General features: G+C 42.6%; 1 protein-coding gene across 2 annotated transcripts; it reads left to right on the forward strand.

Annotated features, from left to right (window-relative positions):
- The first annotated feature begins 21 nt into the window (after positions 1-21).
- On the forward strand, positions 22-18,605 carry mat2b (methionine adenosyltransferase 2 non-catalytic beta subunit methionine). Of its 2 annotated transcripts, none has more exons than XM_028595340.1 (7): positions 22-351; positions 4,847-5,044; positions 7,624-7,738; positions 8,189-8,341; positions 12,131-12,321; positions 17,593-17,706; positions 18,222-18,605. In XM_028595340.1, exons 1-7 carry the CDS (start codon positions 322-324, stop codon positions 18,393-18,395), a joined length of 975 nt encoding a protein of 324 aa, XP_028451141.1. In that variant the 5' UTR covers positions 22-321; the 3' UTR covers positions 18,396-18,605. The 2 variants fall into 2 exon arrangements, with proteins under 2 accessions (XP_028451141.1, XP_028451140.1); XM_028595339.1 differs by lacking the exon at positions 22-351 and adding an exon at positions 582-795.
- The last annotated feature ends 702 nt before the right edge of the window (positions 18,606-19,307 follow it).

Here is a 19,307-nt window from a genome sequence, read left to right on the forward strand (position 1 = left end):
TCTGTTTGTGTGTGTGTGTGTGTATGTCTGTGTCTCTGTGTGTGTGTGTGTGTGTGTGTGTGTGTGTGTGTGTGTTTAAGTTTGTCCCTGTAACCATGTTGACCGTGTGTCTCTGCTGCCTGTCACTTATTGAGCCACACTCCGCAGCAGCAGGGGGCGCTAATCGCTAGTAACCCTAGAGCACCAACAGTTAGCTACACACCAGAAGAATAAGAGTGTCAACATCCGTCTGACTGCTCTGTCGCTCCGGGACACTTTCTACTGATTTCTACCGGACCCTGCTGGTCTCTTCTGGACCCTGGTGGTCTGAGAGGATCGTATATGCCTGGATTTGAGTTTCCTGTTTCGGAGGTAACGTCCCGTTTTGTCCCAGTAACAGTTAACCCTAGCAGCTAGCAGCTAGCAGTGAAACCTCTTAATGTGTATGTGTGGAGTCTGACCCGGGTTAGAATCTGACCCGGATTACAGAGTCTGACCCAGGACACAGAGTGTCTGTAGATAAACTGAGTCCGTTTTATTTCCCGTCCCTCCGTGTTTCTGCTTAGTTAGCCTGAATGCTATCCCGCTAGCATTACCGCGACAGCTGCTTTACGGCAAACAGCTGGTAAACAGCTGATCTGCGTAGACCGGAAGTGGAAGAGAGAAAACAAAGTGCGCATCATAAGTCACCAGAAGCACAGGGATCAATAACAAATATCAGAATCATATTTATCTGATCAGACAGAAGCAGAGATGAGCTGCGCAGGCGCAGAACTGAGAATCATCTTCAGCCCAGGCCGCGTGCAGCTGGTTCAGGTAAACACTCACCTGGACACTGCTAACAGGCTAACTGTGCTAACGGCTAACTGTGCTAACGGCTAACTGTGCTAACGGCTAACAGAGGAGGAACACCTGCTGCAGGTCTCATCGATATGTTTTGATATTTTAATATAATTTATAATATTTATGATGATTTGATTTCTCAGCATGAATATTTAAACACCTGCTCATTTAAATAAAGTAAATAAATATGTTTTTAAACGCAGCAGAACTCTGAAAATATGCAACAGTGAATTAGATTAAAGTTTCTTGTCGGTTCAGTTTCTAAGAAAACTAGAGATGCACAGATTACAACTTTCTAGGCCGATTCTGATTTTCTTTGAGTTAGGCCAGCCGATACCGATTATAGCCGATTCTGATTGCATTTTTCAAACCACTTTACAGCACACACAAATATTTATTTTCTATCTTTTCTTTAATAGAACATTTTACATAGAAAATTTTTTGAACAGATAATGGATCACTATAAAATAGAACTATATAAATTACTCCTGGTGTGGGAAATTCACACACATCTAAAGTACAATGTTGGAACCATTTCCTTCTTCTCACATCCAATATCCAAATTAATATAATAAATATAGCTTTGCAGTATAAAGATATTTCTCAAAACACACACGCAGGCCTGTTTGAACGTCAACAGTAACGTTACCTGAAAACATAAACATCACACAGATGATTTAACGTCACGGCTCATTTTACAGATTAGCAACAAAGTAAACACTGGGGGAAGATTACTACGTTTTTAATGTTGGTTTTGAGCGGTATTCACCCCCACTAACCTGGAAAGCGTTTTAAACCGTAACGTTAATACAGCGTGTCGGAGGAATACAGCGTCTTTTTTTTTTTTTCATTTTCATGAATTATTTATAGTAGAAATTAAATTAACATCAATTTATTTTAGCTTCTAATCAGTAAATAATAATAATAATAATAATAATAATAATAATAATAATAATAATAATAATAAAAAAACAGTTTATGATCACTACTTTATCCCAAAATGATAGAAGAGTTCCAGAGATCCATAACCCCCTATCCCCCTAACCCTTCTCTAAAGATACATACATGTAGAAGAACTGTAAACTGAGTCATCGGCCTGTCACCAGAACACATTTTGCTGGACAATAAACTGTCCAAGAAATTATTGGGATAAACGATAATGTGGTCATTCAGAGACCATTTTCAGCTAATATAATGATAATGGCTTCTAAAGAATATTTAACACTGGAACTGGAAGACATTTTAATATCCACAATAATCAACAAAACAACCAAAAACAATTAAAAAAAATGGACTCTCAGTCTCTGTTAACAAAAATGCACTGGAATAAAAACCAAACACAATCAAAAACAATCAATAAACAAAATCTTAACCATTAGGCTGAGCCATGAAGAGTGATACAACACTGTCAGTTAGGACCTTTGTAAACAAAGAGATGAAGCAGATGCCTCAACAGGCCATGTGCAAAAAGCTTTTTAAAAATAATTTCTCCAGATAAAGCTTTGTTCAAGTAAAGTGAAAGTGAATTACAGAGAGATCAGAAATCAGACCCTAATAACTACAGAGGGATCTGTATCAACAGCAACCTTGGGAAAATATTATGTGATATCCTACATTCAAGGATATTTATTCAAGAAAAAAAACATAATTAGTAAATGCCAAATTGTCTTTCTTCCAAATTACAGAACCTCCAATCACATATACACCTTACATACTTTAATTGACAAACATGTCCACCAAAAAAGGGAGGGAAAATATTTGCTTGTTTCCTCGACTTTAAAAAAGGCTTTGACTCCATTTGGCATGAAGGACTTTTCTTCAAAGTCCTTCAAAGTGGTGTAGGTGGCAAGGTATATGACCTTATCAAATGTATGTATAAGCACAATCAATGTGCTGTGAAAATTAATAATCAAAGAACAGAATATTTTTACCCAAGGACGCGGTGTGAAGCAAGGATGCTGTATAAGTCCTGCATTATTCAACCTGTACAGAAATGAACTTGCAGACCAGTTGGACCGATCAGCAGCTCCATGCCTCACACTCTTAGACACAGAGATTAAATACCTGCTTTATGCAGATGACCTGATTTTATTGTCTCCAACCAGAGATGGTCTCCAACGTTACCTGTCCATCCTGGAACAATACTGCCATAACTGGGCATTGGAGGTCAATTTCAAGAAAACTCAAATTATGATCTTTCAAAAAGAAGCCAGATGTCTTGAAACCAAATACCATTTTACTTTAAATAACACCCAAATTAAACACACACAAAATTATACTTTACTTCATCTGACCATATCTGCATCAGGGAATTTCAATAAAGCCATACATTCACTTAAAGAAAAAGCACGCAGGGCAATGTATGCATTAAAAACCAAGCTCAGGCTCAGTGACCACCAACTGGCCGTAGAAACAGGAAGACTCAGGCAGACATGGCTGCCCAGAGAGGAATGTATATGTGCTCACTGCTCAACAGGGGAGATGGAAACAGAGATACACTTCCTCCTCCACTGTGAAAAATTCTCTTCACTAAGAGATTTACACTTTGGAAAAATAGCCAACAAAATACCAAATTTCCCAATGTTAACATCAGAAGAGAAGCTGGTAGTCCTCCTAGGAGAAGGGACAGCAGCCCCACTGGCAGCTAAATATGGATCTGCCTGCCACAACCTGAGGGACTCACTACTATAAGATCCCAACATTACACATTGGTTTAGGATTGTACAGTCATTATATTGTACAAAACTGTTAAGTATAACATTGTACTGTATTTATTTAATATGTGATATGTACTATAGGTATTTTCTGGTAACTGCTTTGGCAACAACATGTTTTCTTTGTTCATGCCAATAAAGCAAAATTGAATTGAATTGACAGACAGACGCTACCAGTAGCAGAGTGGCAATCGGGGAAGTTGGGACTTGTCCCGGTGGGCCGGTAGCGTTCCAAGGCCGCGAGGCCGGTCTGATGTCTGCGGCTGCTACTTGGCCGTTACCTGCTGGTCAAACTGTGCAGCCTCTGCTCAAGCCGTACGGTGTGCCGTAAATTCATTCCCCTTTTTTTTTTTTTTTTTTTTTTTATTCCTCCAACTCTCAACTAGTGTTTTCTCTGGCTCTACTCCTCACGCGGCTGTTTTGCTGCACTCTGTGGTAGGCTACGCACACAGACGCCATGCGGCTGACAAGTGACCGACACGCTAAGGAACCGAGAGGGGTCACCGATCACCGTAGTGCTACTTTTGTCACCTATTTTTAATTTAGTCTTATGCCAAATGTCCTTGTTAGTTTTAGTCATTTACATATCTTTTTTTGTTAGTCAAGTTTTAGTCGACTAAAAGTCTTATCATTTTAGTCAAAACATTTTAGTCTTTTTTTTTTTTTTAAATAAATTATTTCTGAGATTATTCCTGAGAACCATTTCAGTCAAATAGTTATAATGACACATTCAGATTTTTTGTCAATATCTCTGTACGTAAAATGCGACCAAATATTGAGCCTTGTCCTTATTTCACCAGTAAATTCCTGTTAAATGACAAAAACAACCACTGGATGGGAAAAGGGTATTTTACAATAACTTTGAATGCAGCACGATGCTGGGGAGGCGAGTTTCAAGTGAACGCAACATCTGTGTTGTTTTTCAGACGTCATAGGAATCCTCTCCAGTGAAATACAGACACACTTCTACACCGTTTAGCTGCTAGCTAACGGTAGGCTAACATTACCTGCTGCCAAGTGTAGTGTTAACTAGCGTGACGTGCAACGTACGTTTAGGAGCAACAGAGAGAAGCTCAGGCGTTTAAGTGGCACCGAAATCCGCGTTGCTATTCGGTCGTTAAGGCACCGGTGCCATATTCTATCTCATGATGAAAAAGTAGAGACGGTTGTAGACAAAAATGAAGAGAGATTTGATCTCAGTTATTGTAATTCCGACTGTAGTTGTGTAGTTCTGACTGTAGTTGTGTAGTTCTGACTGTAGTTCTGTAGTTCTGACTGTAGTTCTGAATGTAGTTCTCTGTGTGTTTCAGGAGGAGGCGATGGTGCCGGCGGCTCCAAGCGTCCTTGTTACCGGGGCGACGGGTCTGCTAGGTCGGGCCGTGCTCAGAGAGTTCCAGAGCAGCGGCTGGTTGGTCAGCGGGACGGGATACCGGAGGGCCAGGCCCCGCCTCCTCCGCTGTGACCTCACAGACGAGGACGCCGTCAGGGCGCTGATGCAGCAGCTCAAGGTACACACACTGCTACACACTGCTACACACTGCTACACACTGCTACACACTGCTACACACTGTTACACACTGTTATACACTACTACACACTGCTACACACTACTAAACACTACTACATACTGTTATACACTACTAAACACTGCTACACACTGCTACACAATACTAAACACTGCTACAGACTACTACACACTACTACACACTGTAATAGCCGAGACACACCAACCAGACCAGTCAGATGGTCCTCGGGACACCCTGAGGAGACACCGACATGAGAAACGTAATACATCTCTATAACAGCAGGCGGCGCTACTCTGTATTGTTGGCCAAGAAATGAAAACCGGCAGCTGATTGGACGAACTCGTCACATGGGTTTGTTTTCTCCGGAAATTCATAGCCAGACTGTCATGGCGGCTTGTTCAGAATGTGATCTCATATTGGACTAAAATAGTTCACCTGGAACGTGTTTCTGAAAACATTTTAAGGAGAAATAGGCCGTGATGCAGTTCCTGAATCTGTCTTCAAATCAGCTCAACAAAGGTCAGTTTAAAAGATTTTACTCAGATTTTGAGAGACTCTCTGAGTCTGCTCTCCGTGTCCTGGTAAGTCCCCGACTGCCCCCGACTGAACACGTCAGATCGGCCAAAATGAACGCTGACGGCCCCCCAGACTGACGACGGCACGGGACACACCGAACAGACTCGAGTCACCGACCTCACCAGACTGTCCCACGGCCGATTATCGGCTCGGTGGGTCTCGGGCTTTACACACTGCTACACAATGCTACACACTACTACACTACTACACACTGCTACACAATGCTACACAGTACTACACTACTACACACTGCTACACAATGCTACACACTACTACACTACTACACACTGCTACACAATGCTACACACTACTACACTACTACACACTGCTACACAATGCTACACACTACTACACTACTACACACTGCTACACAATGCTACACAGTACTACACTACTACACACTGCTACACAATGCTACACACTACTACACTACTACACACTGCTACACAATGCTACACAGTACTACACTACTACACACTGCTACACAATGCTACACACTACTACACTACTACACACTGCTACACAATGCTACACACTGCTACACTATTACACACTGCTACACAATGCTACACTACTACACACTGCTACACAATGCTACACACTACTACACTACTACACACTGCTACACAATGCTACACACTGCTACACTATTACACACTGCTACACAATGCTACACTACTACACACTGCTACACAATGCTACACACTACTACACTACTACACACTGCTACACAATGCTACACACTGCTACACTACTACACACTGCTACACAATGCTACACTACTACACTACTACACACTGCTACACAATGCTACACACTGCTACACTATTACACACTGCTACACAATGCTACACTACTACACACTGCTACACAATGCTACACTACTACACACTGCTACACAATGCTACACACTACTACACTACTACACACTGCTACACAATGCTACACACTACTACACAATGCTACACACTACTACACTACTACACACAGCTACACAATGCTACACACTACTACACAATGCTACACACTACTACACTACTACACACTGCTACACAATGCTACACACTACTACACAATGCTACACACTACTACACTACTACACACTGCTACACAATGCTACACACTACTACACTACTACACACTGCTACACAATGCTACACACTACTACACAATGCTACACACTACTACACTACTACACACTGCTACACAATGCTACACACTACTACACAATGCTACACACTACTACACACTGCTACACAATGCTACACACTACTACACAATGCTACACACTACTACACTACTACACACTGCTACACAATGCTACACACTACTACACTACTACACACTACTACACAATGCTACACACTACTACACAATGCTACACACTACTACACTACTACACACTGCTACACAATGCTACACACTACTACACAATGCTACACACTACTACACACTGCTACACACTGCTACACACTACTACACACTGCTACACACTGCTACAGACTACTACACTACTACACAACTACTACACTACTACACACTACTACACAATGCTACACAATGCTACACACTGCTACACACTACTACAATGCTACACACTGCTACACACTGCTACACACTACTACACTACTACACACTGCTACACACTACTACACTACTACACACTGCTACACACTACTACACAATGCTACACACTGCTACACACTACTACACAATGCTATACACTACTACACAATGCTACACACTGCTACACACTGCTACACACTACTACACACTACTACACAATGCTGCACACTGCTGCACACTGTTACACACTACTACACACTGCTACACACTACTACACACTACTATATATATATATATATATATATATATATATATATATATATATATATATATGTATGTGTGTGTGTGTGTGTGTGTGTGTATATATATATACACCCACACACACTGTACATACAGTAACTACATATAATGTGTTTCAGCCTGACGTGGTGGTCCACTGTGCAGCAGAGAGACGTCCAGATGTTATGGAGAGACACACTGAAGCTGCTGTCAATCTCAACGTGCACGCCACGAGCACGCTCGCCAAGGAGGCCGGTAGGTGATGTTATGATGTCATCTTGTCCTGTGAGTCTGATGTCATGATGTCATCTTGTCCTGTGAGTCTGATGTCATGATGTCATCTTGTCCTGTGAGTCTGATGTCATGATGTCATCTTGTCCTGTGAGTCTGATGTCATGATGTCATCCTGTCCTGTGAGTCTGATGTCATGATGTCATCTTGTCCTGTGAGTCTGATGTCATGATGTCATCTTGTCCTGTGAGTCTGATGTCATGATGTCATCTTGTCCTGTGAGTCTGATGTCGTGCTGTATTAGAAACTGTCCGAGCACTGACATCATATTCACTTTGTTTCACTGTATCAACTGTGTTACTGCAGCTGTGTGCAGAGCAATACTCCTCTATATCAGCACAGCCTTTATTTATCAGAGGTCTGATTGTTTGAATGATGATGATGATGATGAAGAAGATGGTTATGTATTTGCAGCTGTGTGCGGAGCCTTCCTGCTCTACATCAGCACGGACTACGTGTTTGACGGGAGGAATCCTCCGTACGGAGAAGACGACAGTCCCAACCCTCTCAACGTTTATGGACGCAGCAAAGTGGAGGGAGAGAGAGAGACACTTAGACACTGTCCAGGTACCTGTCTGTCTTCCTCTCTCTGTGTGTTTCCCTTCTAAACTCTGTTCTCTTCGCAAAACAACAAAAACCTTCGAACTAGAGAGCTTCACGCTGAAAATGTCAAGTTCTGAAGAAGATGTGGACGGAGCAACAAGTCAGACCTGCTGGTTCTTTCAGGGAATGATTGTAAAGAACACTAACATGTTTAGATCATCTCCTCTCTAACTGGGAGGTTTTATAAAGAATATGTTAGATCATTTCCTCTCTAACTGGGAGGTTTTATAAAGAATATGTTACAGGGTGGCCGCGGGTCCTTAAAAAGTCTTAAATCACTTTTCCTAAAAATAAGGCCTTAAAAAGTATTAAATTGTCTTAAATTCAGATTGGATAGGTCTTAAATAAGTTTGTGTCACGTCACTGTGAAAATGCAGGCAATCTGTTCTGCCAGACAGGTCGAAGATTTTTTTACGCAAGGTAACGTAACCCCATTTGTACAGGTCCTATCCCCTGACCAATCGGGTATCCTAACCTTAACCACTCGCGGTCAAATGCCTAACCCCAACCAATCGAGCTGCTTTGTGGGCGGGTCTTGGCGTGGCCATAGTCACTGGGATTCGTAATTTTGCCGCAGGTAATGTAGCAATGGTTGACAGCCACTTAGGAACATGGGGAAATGCAAGTTCGTTTACAAATGGCTTGAAAAAAACGAGTATTCCTGGTTAAGGTCGGTGCCTGGAAATGTTTATGAGGCGAACTGCATTATGTGTCGGAAGAATTTCAAACTTGGGACGATGGGGTTCAGAGCGGTGGAATCGCACGTACAGAGCAAAAAACACAGAGACTACGTAAAGGCACGCCAGCAGCCCGCCATTGCTAGCTTCTGCTCCAACATTCCCACCGCTAGCAACGACCTCAACGCTACAACGCTGGATGTTAGCATGGGAAATCCACAGCCAACAATGCCAGCTGACCTCCGAAAGAATTTGTGGCTCTACGCCAACACTCCGAGCAGAGGTGATTTGGGTGCTGAGGACCGTGACAAGCCACAATTCATACAGGTCTAATGACGGGATTGAAGAAGTGTTCAAAGCAATTTTTCCAGATTCTGGGCTTGTACAGTCATTTACCTGTGGAAAAGACAAGACCAGATACGTGGCTAAATTTGGATTGGCGCCATATATAAAAAAAGAGCTCATCACCGAAGTCCAAAAATGCGGTGCGTTTGTAATTATGTTCGACGAGACACTGAACCAGACAACCAAAAGCAAACAACTGGACTTGCATGTGCGTTATTGGTTAAATGACCACGTCCAGTCAAGGTTCTATGGATCACAGTTCATGGGCCATGCAACTGCCCATGATCTACTTCAGCATTTCAAAGTAAGTCTGCCATAAATATATTTATTAACTAACCTCTTGTATATGTTCTGTATCATATAATTAAGCTTTACTGATTTGTCAAGTGAATAACAGCTATGGATAGGGCATTACACATTAATTAGACAAATTAAAATGAAAAATTAATTAAAAACCTGCCAATATGTCTAAATAGTATACAGTGCTGCTTATAAGTTTATGAACCCATGCTAAAGTTGACTAAAAAGAGGAATACAAAAATCATCTTTTCGAAATTGATCTTAATGCCTTAATTAAAACAAATGAGGAAAAATCCGACCTTTGAGGACACCAATTTTCTTTGTGAATGAATAATGTATGTAAATAAATAAATGTTCTTCCTTAAAATAGTAGGTACACCCCTATGTTAAATTCCCATAGAGGCAGGCAGATTTTTATTTTTAAAGGCCAGTTATTTCATGGATCCAGGATACTATGCATCCTGATTCCCTTGGCTTTGGAATTAAAATAGCCCCCCCCATCATCACATACCCTTCACCATATCTAGAGATTGGTATGGTTTTATTTCAGTTAACCTAATAGCTGGTTTGATTTGCATTGAGAGATGATTTTATGGAAAGTACTCCATGCCAATCTCTAGGTATGGTGAAGGGTATGTGATTATGTGGGGGGGGAGGGGGGGGTCCCAGCACCAACTGTGGACTGACAGGTGAAATAATTCTAATCCTAATCATTTTACATTGTCATCATCGCTGTCGAAATGCTCTTGTACAAGTGGCGCTACATTTTGTATCATACATATCGATAGGAAAGTTTTCTCTCATCCATTTTAACTTAACACTGCTATTTAGGGGAGGTGCCTGGGTAGCTCACCTGGTAGAGCATACGCCCATATACAGAGGCTAGAAGTCTAAGCTGTCCTGTCAATAAAAAATGCCTAAAAATGCCACAAAAATTATCTTTAAAAGAAACCACACTGCTTATTGGGATAAAAGTGTGTGCATGTGTGATTTAGAAAAGCACTCCACAACAGTGTTAGGCAGCAACGCATTTCTTAGTAATATATTACTGTAATTGTATTACTTTTCACAGTAACGAGTAGTGTAACAATTTCCAAAACATTAATTATATTACTAATCGAAGTAATGCTGCGTTACTGCATTCCCCGAATGTGATTTTGTTTTTTGATTTTAAGCTCAGGAGTAGACATGAACTTCTGCAAAAAAATTGTCATATAGACATGAGCGCGCACACACACACACACACACACACACACACACACACACACACACACACTTATTCCCACACACCTCCGCAAAACACTCATACACACTGCTGTCTACTCTCTTTCCATGATGAGTCCTCCACAAACTGCAATCCATCCATCGGAGTTTCTCTGTCTTTCTCTCTCTCTGTCACACACACATTCTATTATGTAAATGTCTTTGCATTTTAAAAGCAGAATTGTCAGTTATTTATTCATGTCATTTTATTTATTTTGTTCAAAAGGAACTTTTTTTTATATTTACTTGATTTTATAAGTATTTGTTAATTGGACCTAAATGTTCAGAAAATATTGTAATAATAAATATAATTTAGGACAGCAATTACATTTTTGTGTTATCCTTTCGCATTACACACATTTAGTCAATGTTCTTAAACTCAATTGATTGTCATTTTACCATACTGTTCATTTTTAACAGACAGTGTGTTTACTTGGAACGATTACTGTATATTTCCATCGTAAGTTTGGTCTTAAATTTCATTTAGGAGTGGTATTAAAAAGTCTTAAATTTAACTTGTTTAAACCTGTAGCCACCCTGTGTTAGATCATTTCCTCTCTAACTGGGAGGTTTTATAAAGAATATGTTATATCATTTCCTCTCTAACTGGGAGGTTTTTTATAAAGAATATGTTAGATCATTTCCTCTCTAACTGGGAGATTTTATAAAGAATATGTTAGATCATTTCCTCTCTAACTTGGAGGTTTTTTATAAAGAATATGTTAGATCATCTCCTCTAACTGGGATGTTTTATAAAGAATATGTTAGATAATTTCCTTTCTAACTGGGAGGTTTTATAAAGAATATGTTAGATCATCTCCTCTCTAATTGGGAGGTTTTATAAAGAATATGTTAGATCATCTCCTCTCTAATTGGGAGGTTTTATAAAGAATATGTTCGATCATTTCCTGGTACAGCCCCGGTGTGGTGTGGTATGGTGCAGTACGGCCCCGGTGTGGTACGGCGCGTGGCGGAGGACGCAACAAAATAGCGGCTCAGCCGGAGCACAGCACAGATGCCCAGTGGAGAATCAGAGTAAAGGACTACAAACTAACTCTCTCTCCTGTCTCTCTCTCCCTGCCTGTCTGTCTACTGGTCTCTCCCTGCCTGCCTGTCTGTCTCTCCCTGTCTACCTGTCTCTCTCCCTGCCTGCCTGTCTCTCTCTCAGGTGCTGCGGTGCTGCGGGTGCCTGTTCTGTTCGGGGAGGTGGAGTCTGTGACGGAGAGTGCGGTGACGTCTCTGTGGCTGGATGTCCAGAACGTCTCCGAGGTCTCCCTGGATCACCGCCTGCAGAGGTTCCCCACAGACGCCAGAGACGTGGCCACCGTCTGCAGGAAGCTGGCCCAGAGACAGAGACAGGTAGGGACTGTCTGTCTGACTGAGAGAGACAGAGACAGGTAGGGACTGTCTGTCTGACTGAGAGACAGAGACAGGTAGCGACTGTCTGAATGAGACAGACAGGTAGGGGCTGTCTGTTTGAATGAGAGAGAGACCGGTAGGGAATGTCTGTCAGTCTGAGACAGGTAGGGGTCTGTCTGAATGAGAGAGAGACAGGTTTATGTCATATCTCCCAAGCACGATAAAACATGCTCATGAGGAGATGTGGTGATACATATATATATATATATAGGGCTGTCAGCATTATTTGATGCGATTAAGGGCCGAGCATAACGCATTCAATTTTTGTAATCGCATGCCATCCATCCATCCATCTTCGTCCGCTTATCCGGTGTCGGGTCACAGGGGGGAGCAGCTCCAGCAGGGGACCCCAAACTTCTCTTTCCCGAGCAACATTAACCAGCTCCGACTGGGGGATCCCGAGGTGTTCCCAGGCCAGGTTGGAGATATAATCCCTCCACCTAGTCCTGGGTCTTCCCCGAGGCCTCCTCCCAGCTGGACGTGCCTGGAACACCTCCCTAGGGAGGCACCCAGGGGGCATCCTTACCAGATGCCCGAACCACCTCAACTGGCTCCTTTCGACGCAAAGGAGCAGCGGCTCTACTCCGAGCTCCTCACGGATGACTGAGCTTCTCACCCTATCTCTAAGGGAGACGCCAGCCACCCTCCTGAGGAAACCCATTTCAGCCGCTTGTACCCTGGATCTCGTTCTTTCGGTCATGACCCAGCCTTCATGACCATAGGTGAGGGTAGGAACGAAAACTGACCGGTAGATCGAGAGCTTTGCCTTCTGGCTAAGCTCTCTTTTCGTCACAACGGTGCGATAGATTGAATGCAATACCGCACCCGCTGCGCCGATTCTCCGACCAATCTCCCGCTCCATTGTCCCCTCACTCGCGAACAAAAACCCAAGGTACTTGAACTCCTTCACTTGGGGTAAGGACTCATTCCCAACCTGGAGAAGCCACTCCATCGGTTTCCTGCTGAGAACCATGGCCTCAGATTTAGAGGTGCTGATCCTCATCCCAACCGCTTCACACTCGGTTGCGAACCGATCCAGTGAGTGCTGAAGGTCGCAGGCCGATGATGCCATCAGGACCACATCATCTGCAAAGAGCAGCGATGAGATCCCCAGCCCACCAAACTGCAACCCCTCCCACCCCGACTCACGCCTCGATATCCTGTCCATAAATATTACAAACAGGATTGGTGACAAAGCGCAGCCCTGGCGGAGGCCAACCCTCACCTGAAACGAGTCCGACTTACTACCGAGAACCCGGACACAGCTCTCACTTTGGTCATACAGAGATTGGATGGCCCTGGTAGAGACCCCCACCCCCATACTCCCGCAGCACCTCCCACAGTATCTCCCGGGGACCCGGTCATACGCCTTCTCCAAATCCACAAAACACATGTAGACCGGTCGGGCATACTCCCAGGCTCCCTCCAGGATCCTTGTGAGAGTGAAGAGCTGGTCCGTTGTTCCACGACCAGGACGGAATCCGCATTGTTCCTCCTCAACCCGAGGTTCGACTATCGGCCGAACCCTCCTTTCCAGCACCTTGGAGTAGACTTTACCAGGGAGGCTGAGAAGTGTGATACCCCTATAATTGGCACACACCCTCTGGTCCCCCTTTTTAAAAGGGGAACCACCACCCCAGTCTGCCACTCCTTTGGCACCGTCCCCAGACTTCCACGCAATGTTGAAGAGGCGTGTCAACCAGGACAGCCCCTCCACACCCAGAGCCTTGAGCATTTCTGGACGGATCTCATCAATCCCCGGGGCTTTGCCACTGTGGAGTTGTTTGACTACATCAGTGACTTCCGCCTGGGAAATCGACGACAATCCCCTGTTATCCTCCAGCTCCGCCTCTAACATAGAGGGCGTATTAGTCGGATTCAGGAGTTCCTCAAAGTGCTCCTTCCACCGCCCTATTACCTCCTCAGTTGAGGTCAACAGTGTCCCATCCTTACTGTACACAGCTTGGATGGATCCCCGCTTCCCCCTCCTGAGGTGGCGAACAGTTTTCCAGAAGCACTTTGGTGCTTCTGGAAAGTCCTTCTCCATGTCTTGTCCAAACTTCTCCCACACCCGCTGCTTTGCCTCTTTCACGGCAGACGCTGCAGCCCTTCGGGCCCTTCGGTACCCTGCAACTGCCTCCGGAGTCCTCCGGGATAACATATCCCGGAAAGACTCCTTCTTCGCATGCCACCATTTATTAATTTATTTTACACTTCACTGGGCTTGGTGTGGTGCCTAACAGGCAACTATTTTGACCCTTTGCAGCACCGTTACTTATCATGAAGCTGTCATACTTCCTGGTAACACATCCTGCTGCTGCAGGCTGCAGCAGGATGGAGAAATGCAGCAGCAACACAACTCTGAATGGAGCTGTTTATTTTCCAAAACTCCTGGACGGCTTGTAGACAAGTCCAAAGCCATATGCACATTGTGTAAAGCTGAATTAAAATATCACCGCAGCACGTCAAGCTTGAGCTACCAGCTACGAGCTCAGCATAGTCCAGTTAACGGGACTGAGGAGAGTGCTGCTAGTCGCCGACCTGTTTATTTGTTTATTTGTTTATTTAAAAGGATCCCCATTAGCCGCCGCCGAGACGACAGCTAGTCTTCATGTTGATGAAACCAAATCCAAAAACATTACTACCGCTCTTGCGAAATGGGTGGCAACTAACGCAGACCTGTCAGCATCGTAAAGGATTGGGATTTTTAGTTTTTTAGTTAGATACTTGGAGGAATTGTGCAATAATGACAGATTCACTCATTTTTCTTTTGTTTACGGTAAATAAATAATAAACAATTACAAATCTTAAAGTCAAGTTCCTAAAGTAACTTTCTTTGCATTCATTTGATTCCCAGACAAGATACACTGGTAAGAACTGCTTTCCATTGTTTGTTCAGAAACAGGGCTCTACAGTGTGACCAATTTGTTAGCAAATGCCACCAAAATGTGTAAGGGTGTGACTAAGATGTTTCCCAGGTCACATCCGCTGCCTCTCCACGAACAAAGCAATGTCGTTTATATCAATATGTTTAATGTTGCGTTACATGACCCATTCCTTCTGGAAAGCTGTGCTGTGTTTGGATCTCTCCTCCGTGCAGCCCCCCCCCCATTCACTCACACCCTGCAACATGGAGAGACACAGCGCCATCGGTCCACATGCTGACATTTGTCTGCAGTTTTAATTGTTATTAACACAGCTGTATATTGTTAAGTATGAGAGAGAAACCTGTATTATTAACACAGCTGTATATTGTTAAGTATGAGAGAGAAACCTGTATTATTAACACAGCTGTATATTGTTAGATATGAGAGAGAAACCTGTATTATTAACACAGCTGTATATTGTTAAGTATGAGAGAGAAACCTGTATTATTAACACAGCTGTATATTAAGTATGAGAGAGAAACCTGTATTATTAACACAGCTGTATATTGTTAAGTATGAGAGAGAAACCTGTATTATTAACACAGCTGTATATTAAGTATGAGAGAGAAACCTGTATTATTAACACAGCTGTATATTAAGTATGAGAGAGAAACCTGTATTATTAACACAGCTGTATATTGTTAAGGATGAGAGAGAAACCTGTATTATTAACACAGCTGTATATTGTTAAGGATGAGAGAAACCTGTATTGGTACCAGTGTTTCCGCTGGTAACTCTGTTACTGCGGCCACCACGGCGAAAAACACATTAGAAGTTATTAAATGCGACTAACTTCAGTTGGTTGAGTAATATCGTGTAAGACGGAGCCTGCTGGATCATAGTTCATAAAAATGCAGCGCAGTGACGATACAGACATTTCATAAGCTACACTAGATGGGTGTAACGCTGCTGATGAGTCAGCCGTCACTCTCTCAGTAGCCTAGCATACGCTTCAGTCCATCACACTCCCTCGGTCTTTTGGTCGTTTTTTTTTTTTCTAAAGATTTTGGCCTTTATTTTGATAGGAAAGCTGAAGACATAAAAGGGGAGAGGGGGTGACATGTAGGAAAGGGCCGCAGGTCGGAGTCAAACCTCTATATTTACCAACTGAGCTATCTGGGCGTCCTCTTTCTTTTTTGTCTGTACTCAACCAACTGAAGTTTTATATATATCTATCTATCTATCTATCTATCTATCTATATATATATATATATCTCTATCTCTATCTCTCTATATATATATATATATATATATATATATATATATATATATATATATATATCTATCTATATCTATCTATATATATATATATATATATATATATATATATATATATATATATATATATATATATATATATACACATATACACATACATACATACATACATACATACATACATATTTCACACACCGATATTACTCTCCACTCACTTATTCAACAACCGAGACTTAAACATGCAGCTGTGAGTGTGAAACCGAACACAGGGAGTGAGAAAGATTGGCACCTGCCGTATATAACTAAGCATATTAATAATAATAATAATGGCCGGTGCGTGTATAAAACTTGTAAACACAACAGTGTCTGCTTTGCGCACGCTGGAGCTCATACATCCTCTCCAAGTTGATTTCTGCTTGCCCGAATGAAACTTATGACACTTTGGGGGCAGACACCAAGAAGGCACTGTCCCTCCTATGATTGGTCACTTTCAAGGTGATCCCGCCCACACAGACCTCTTAGTTTACCTTGATTGACAGCTATCCTTCAGGAAGCTCTGAGTTGTCCCTGCTGTGTTTATTAACCACAAGATAGGAATGTATGTGTCTCTTACCTGTCGCTTTATTGCTCTGTCTGTCTCTCCACCTGCCTGTCTCTCTGCCTGCCTGTCTCTCCACCTCTCTGTCTGTCTCTCCACCTCTCTGTCTCTCTGTCTGTCTCTCTGCCTGCCTGTCTCCCCACCTCTCTGTCTCTCTGTCTGTTTCTCTGCCTGCCTGTCTCTCCACCGCTTTGTCTCTCTGTCTCTCCACCTGGTCTGTCTTTCCACCTCTCTGTCTCTCTGTTTTTCTCTCTGCCTGTCTCCCCACCTGCCTGTCTTTCCACTTCTCTGTCTCTGTGTCTGTCTGTCTCTCCACCTCTCTGTCTCTCGGCCTGTCTGTCTCCCCACCTCTCTGTCTCTCTGTCTGTTTTTCTCTCCACCTCTCTGTCTCTCTGCCTGTCTCCCCACCTGCCTGTCTGTCCACCTCTCTGTCTTTCTGTCTGTCTCCCCACCTGTCTATCTCTCCAGGACCCGTCCATCAAAGGAATATTTCATTTTTCGGCTAAAGAGCAGATGACCAAATATGAGATGGCCGTCGCCATGGCAACAGCCTTCAACCTGCCGTCCAACCACCTCATTCCTGTAAATACATTCATGTTATACTAACATACCTGTAAATAATTCATATTATACTAATATACCTGTAAATAATTCATATTATACTAATATACCTGTAAACAATTCATATTATACTAATATACCTGTAAACACATTGATATTATACTAATATACCTGTAAATACATTGATATTATACTAATATACCTGTAAATAATTCATATTATACTAATATACCTGTAAACACATTGATATTATACTAATACTGTATACCTGTAAATAATTCATATTATACTAATATACCTGTAAATATTCATATTATACTAATATACCTGTAAATACATTCATATTATACTAATATACCTGTAAATACATGATGTAAATATTATGTTTTTATTCATATATTTGATCAGTTACATTCAGATACATACATTTCTCATGAGCAGCATTTGTGTTATTAATTTACCTGTCTGTCTGTCTTTCTCTCTGCCTGCCTGTCTCTCTAACCTGTCTGTCTGTCTGTCTACCTGTCTGTCTGCAGCTGACGGAGCAGCTGGCGGCAGCGACTCCTCGACCAATCAACAGCCAGTTGAACTGTTGTCGTCTGGAGCAGCTGAACCTGAGCGTGGAGCCGCGAGCTTTCACCGCCGCCATCACAGACTGTTTGTGGCCCTTTACCCCGGACAAACGCTGGAGACAGACTGTCTTCCACTGACATGGGGGGAGAGCGAGACAGACAGACAGACATTCCAGTGACTGCAGGCAGACAGACAGACATATATTTTATGTTTAGATATCAATAAGGTAATTTTACTTAAAAACTACTGATTTATTTTTCAGAATAAAAGTCTGTCATTAGAAAAGATAGTTATTAATTGTGACTGAGGGAGTAAATATGTACGGTGTATATTTAGTGTAACCTAACTCCCCCTTGATTCTACTGTAGCTCATGTAAAGACTGTCAACACTTCACAATAAACATCTGAAGTTCTGAATTTGAGCCCTGAGTCTTTGTTTAAGGTTCTGGGTGAAAAGGTAAAAAGTCAGTGGGTAACACACACACAGCTCCTCTTTCACCCTGTGTGTTGAGCTCTCTGTTTTAGCTACAGAGTGAGGCATCTCACTTCTGTACCATCTTTGTTCGGAGTTGCACATGCTCCGTAAGGACTACTAGCCAGTCAGAAGCAGAGTATGAGGGCATGCCCTGACAGTACCTAGGTAAGGACTACTAGCCAGTCAGAAGCAGAGTATGAGGGCGTACCCTGACAATACCTAGGTAAGGACTACTAGCCAGTCAGAAGCAGAGTACTTTGGGTCCCAGCCTGACATCCCAAATCATGACAAATTGCATCTTCAAGTGCTTAAAAACATCGGAATTACAACCGGATTATATAAACTGAGAATATTCTGTTTCTTAACTTGGACAAGACGTGGAGGAGCGTTTACGAGGTCCGGCAGAACTACAACCCTGAAGATACTGAAGGTGAATCTCCTCCCCTCACCTCCTCTCACATGATCCTTAAAACACTTAGAACACCCTGACTAATAATCCTTTTTGCTGAGGCATGGCTGATCTGTAACAGGTAGAACATCCTAACTAATCCTTTTTGCTGAGTCATGGCTGATC

The sequence above is a fragment of the Perca flavescens genome, chromosome 13, assembly GCF_004354835.1.
Source record: "Perca flavescens isolate YP-PL-M2 chromosome 13, PFLA_1.0, whole genome shotgun sequence".
NCBI lineage: Eukaryota > Metazoa > Chordata > Actinopteri > Perciformes > Percidae > Perca > Perca flavescens.

Bases quoted from the DNA above. Each gene is read 5' to 3' on its own strand.
- mat2b (XM_028595339.1), top strand. From the start codon at position 733: ATGAGCTGCGCAGGCGCAGAACTGAGAATCATCTTCAGCCCAGGCCGC. The intron at 796-4,846 runs GTAAACACTCAC...TGTGTGTTTCAG, and splicing joins GCCGCGTGCAGCTGGTTCAG to GAGGAGGCGATGGTGCCGGC. The intron at 17,707-18,221 runs GTAAATACATTC...GTCTGTCTGCAG, and splicing joins CGTCCAACCACCTCATTCCT to CTGACGGAGCAGCTGGCGGC.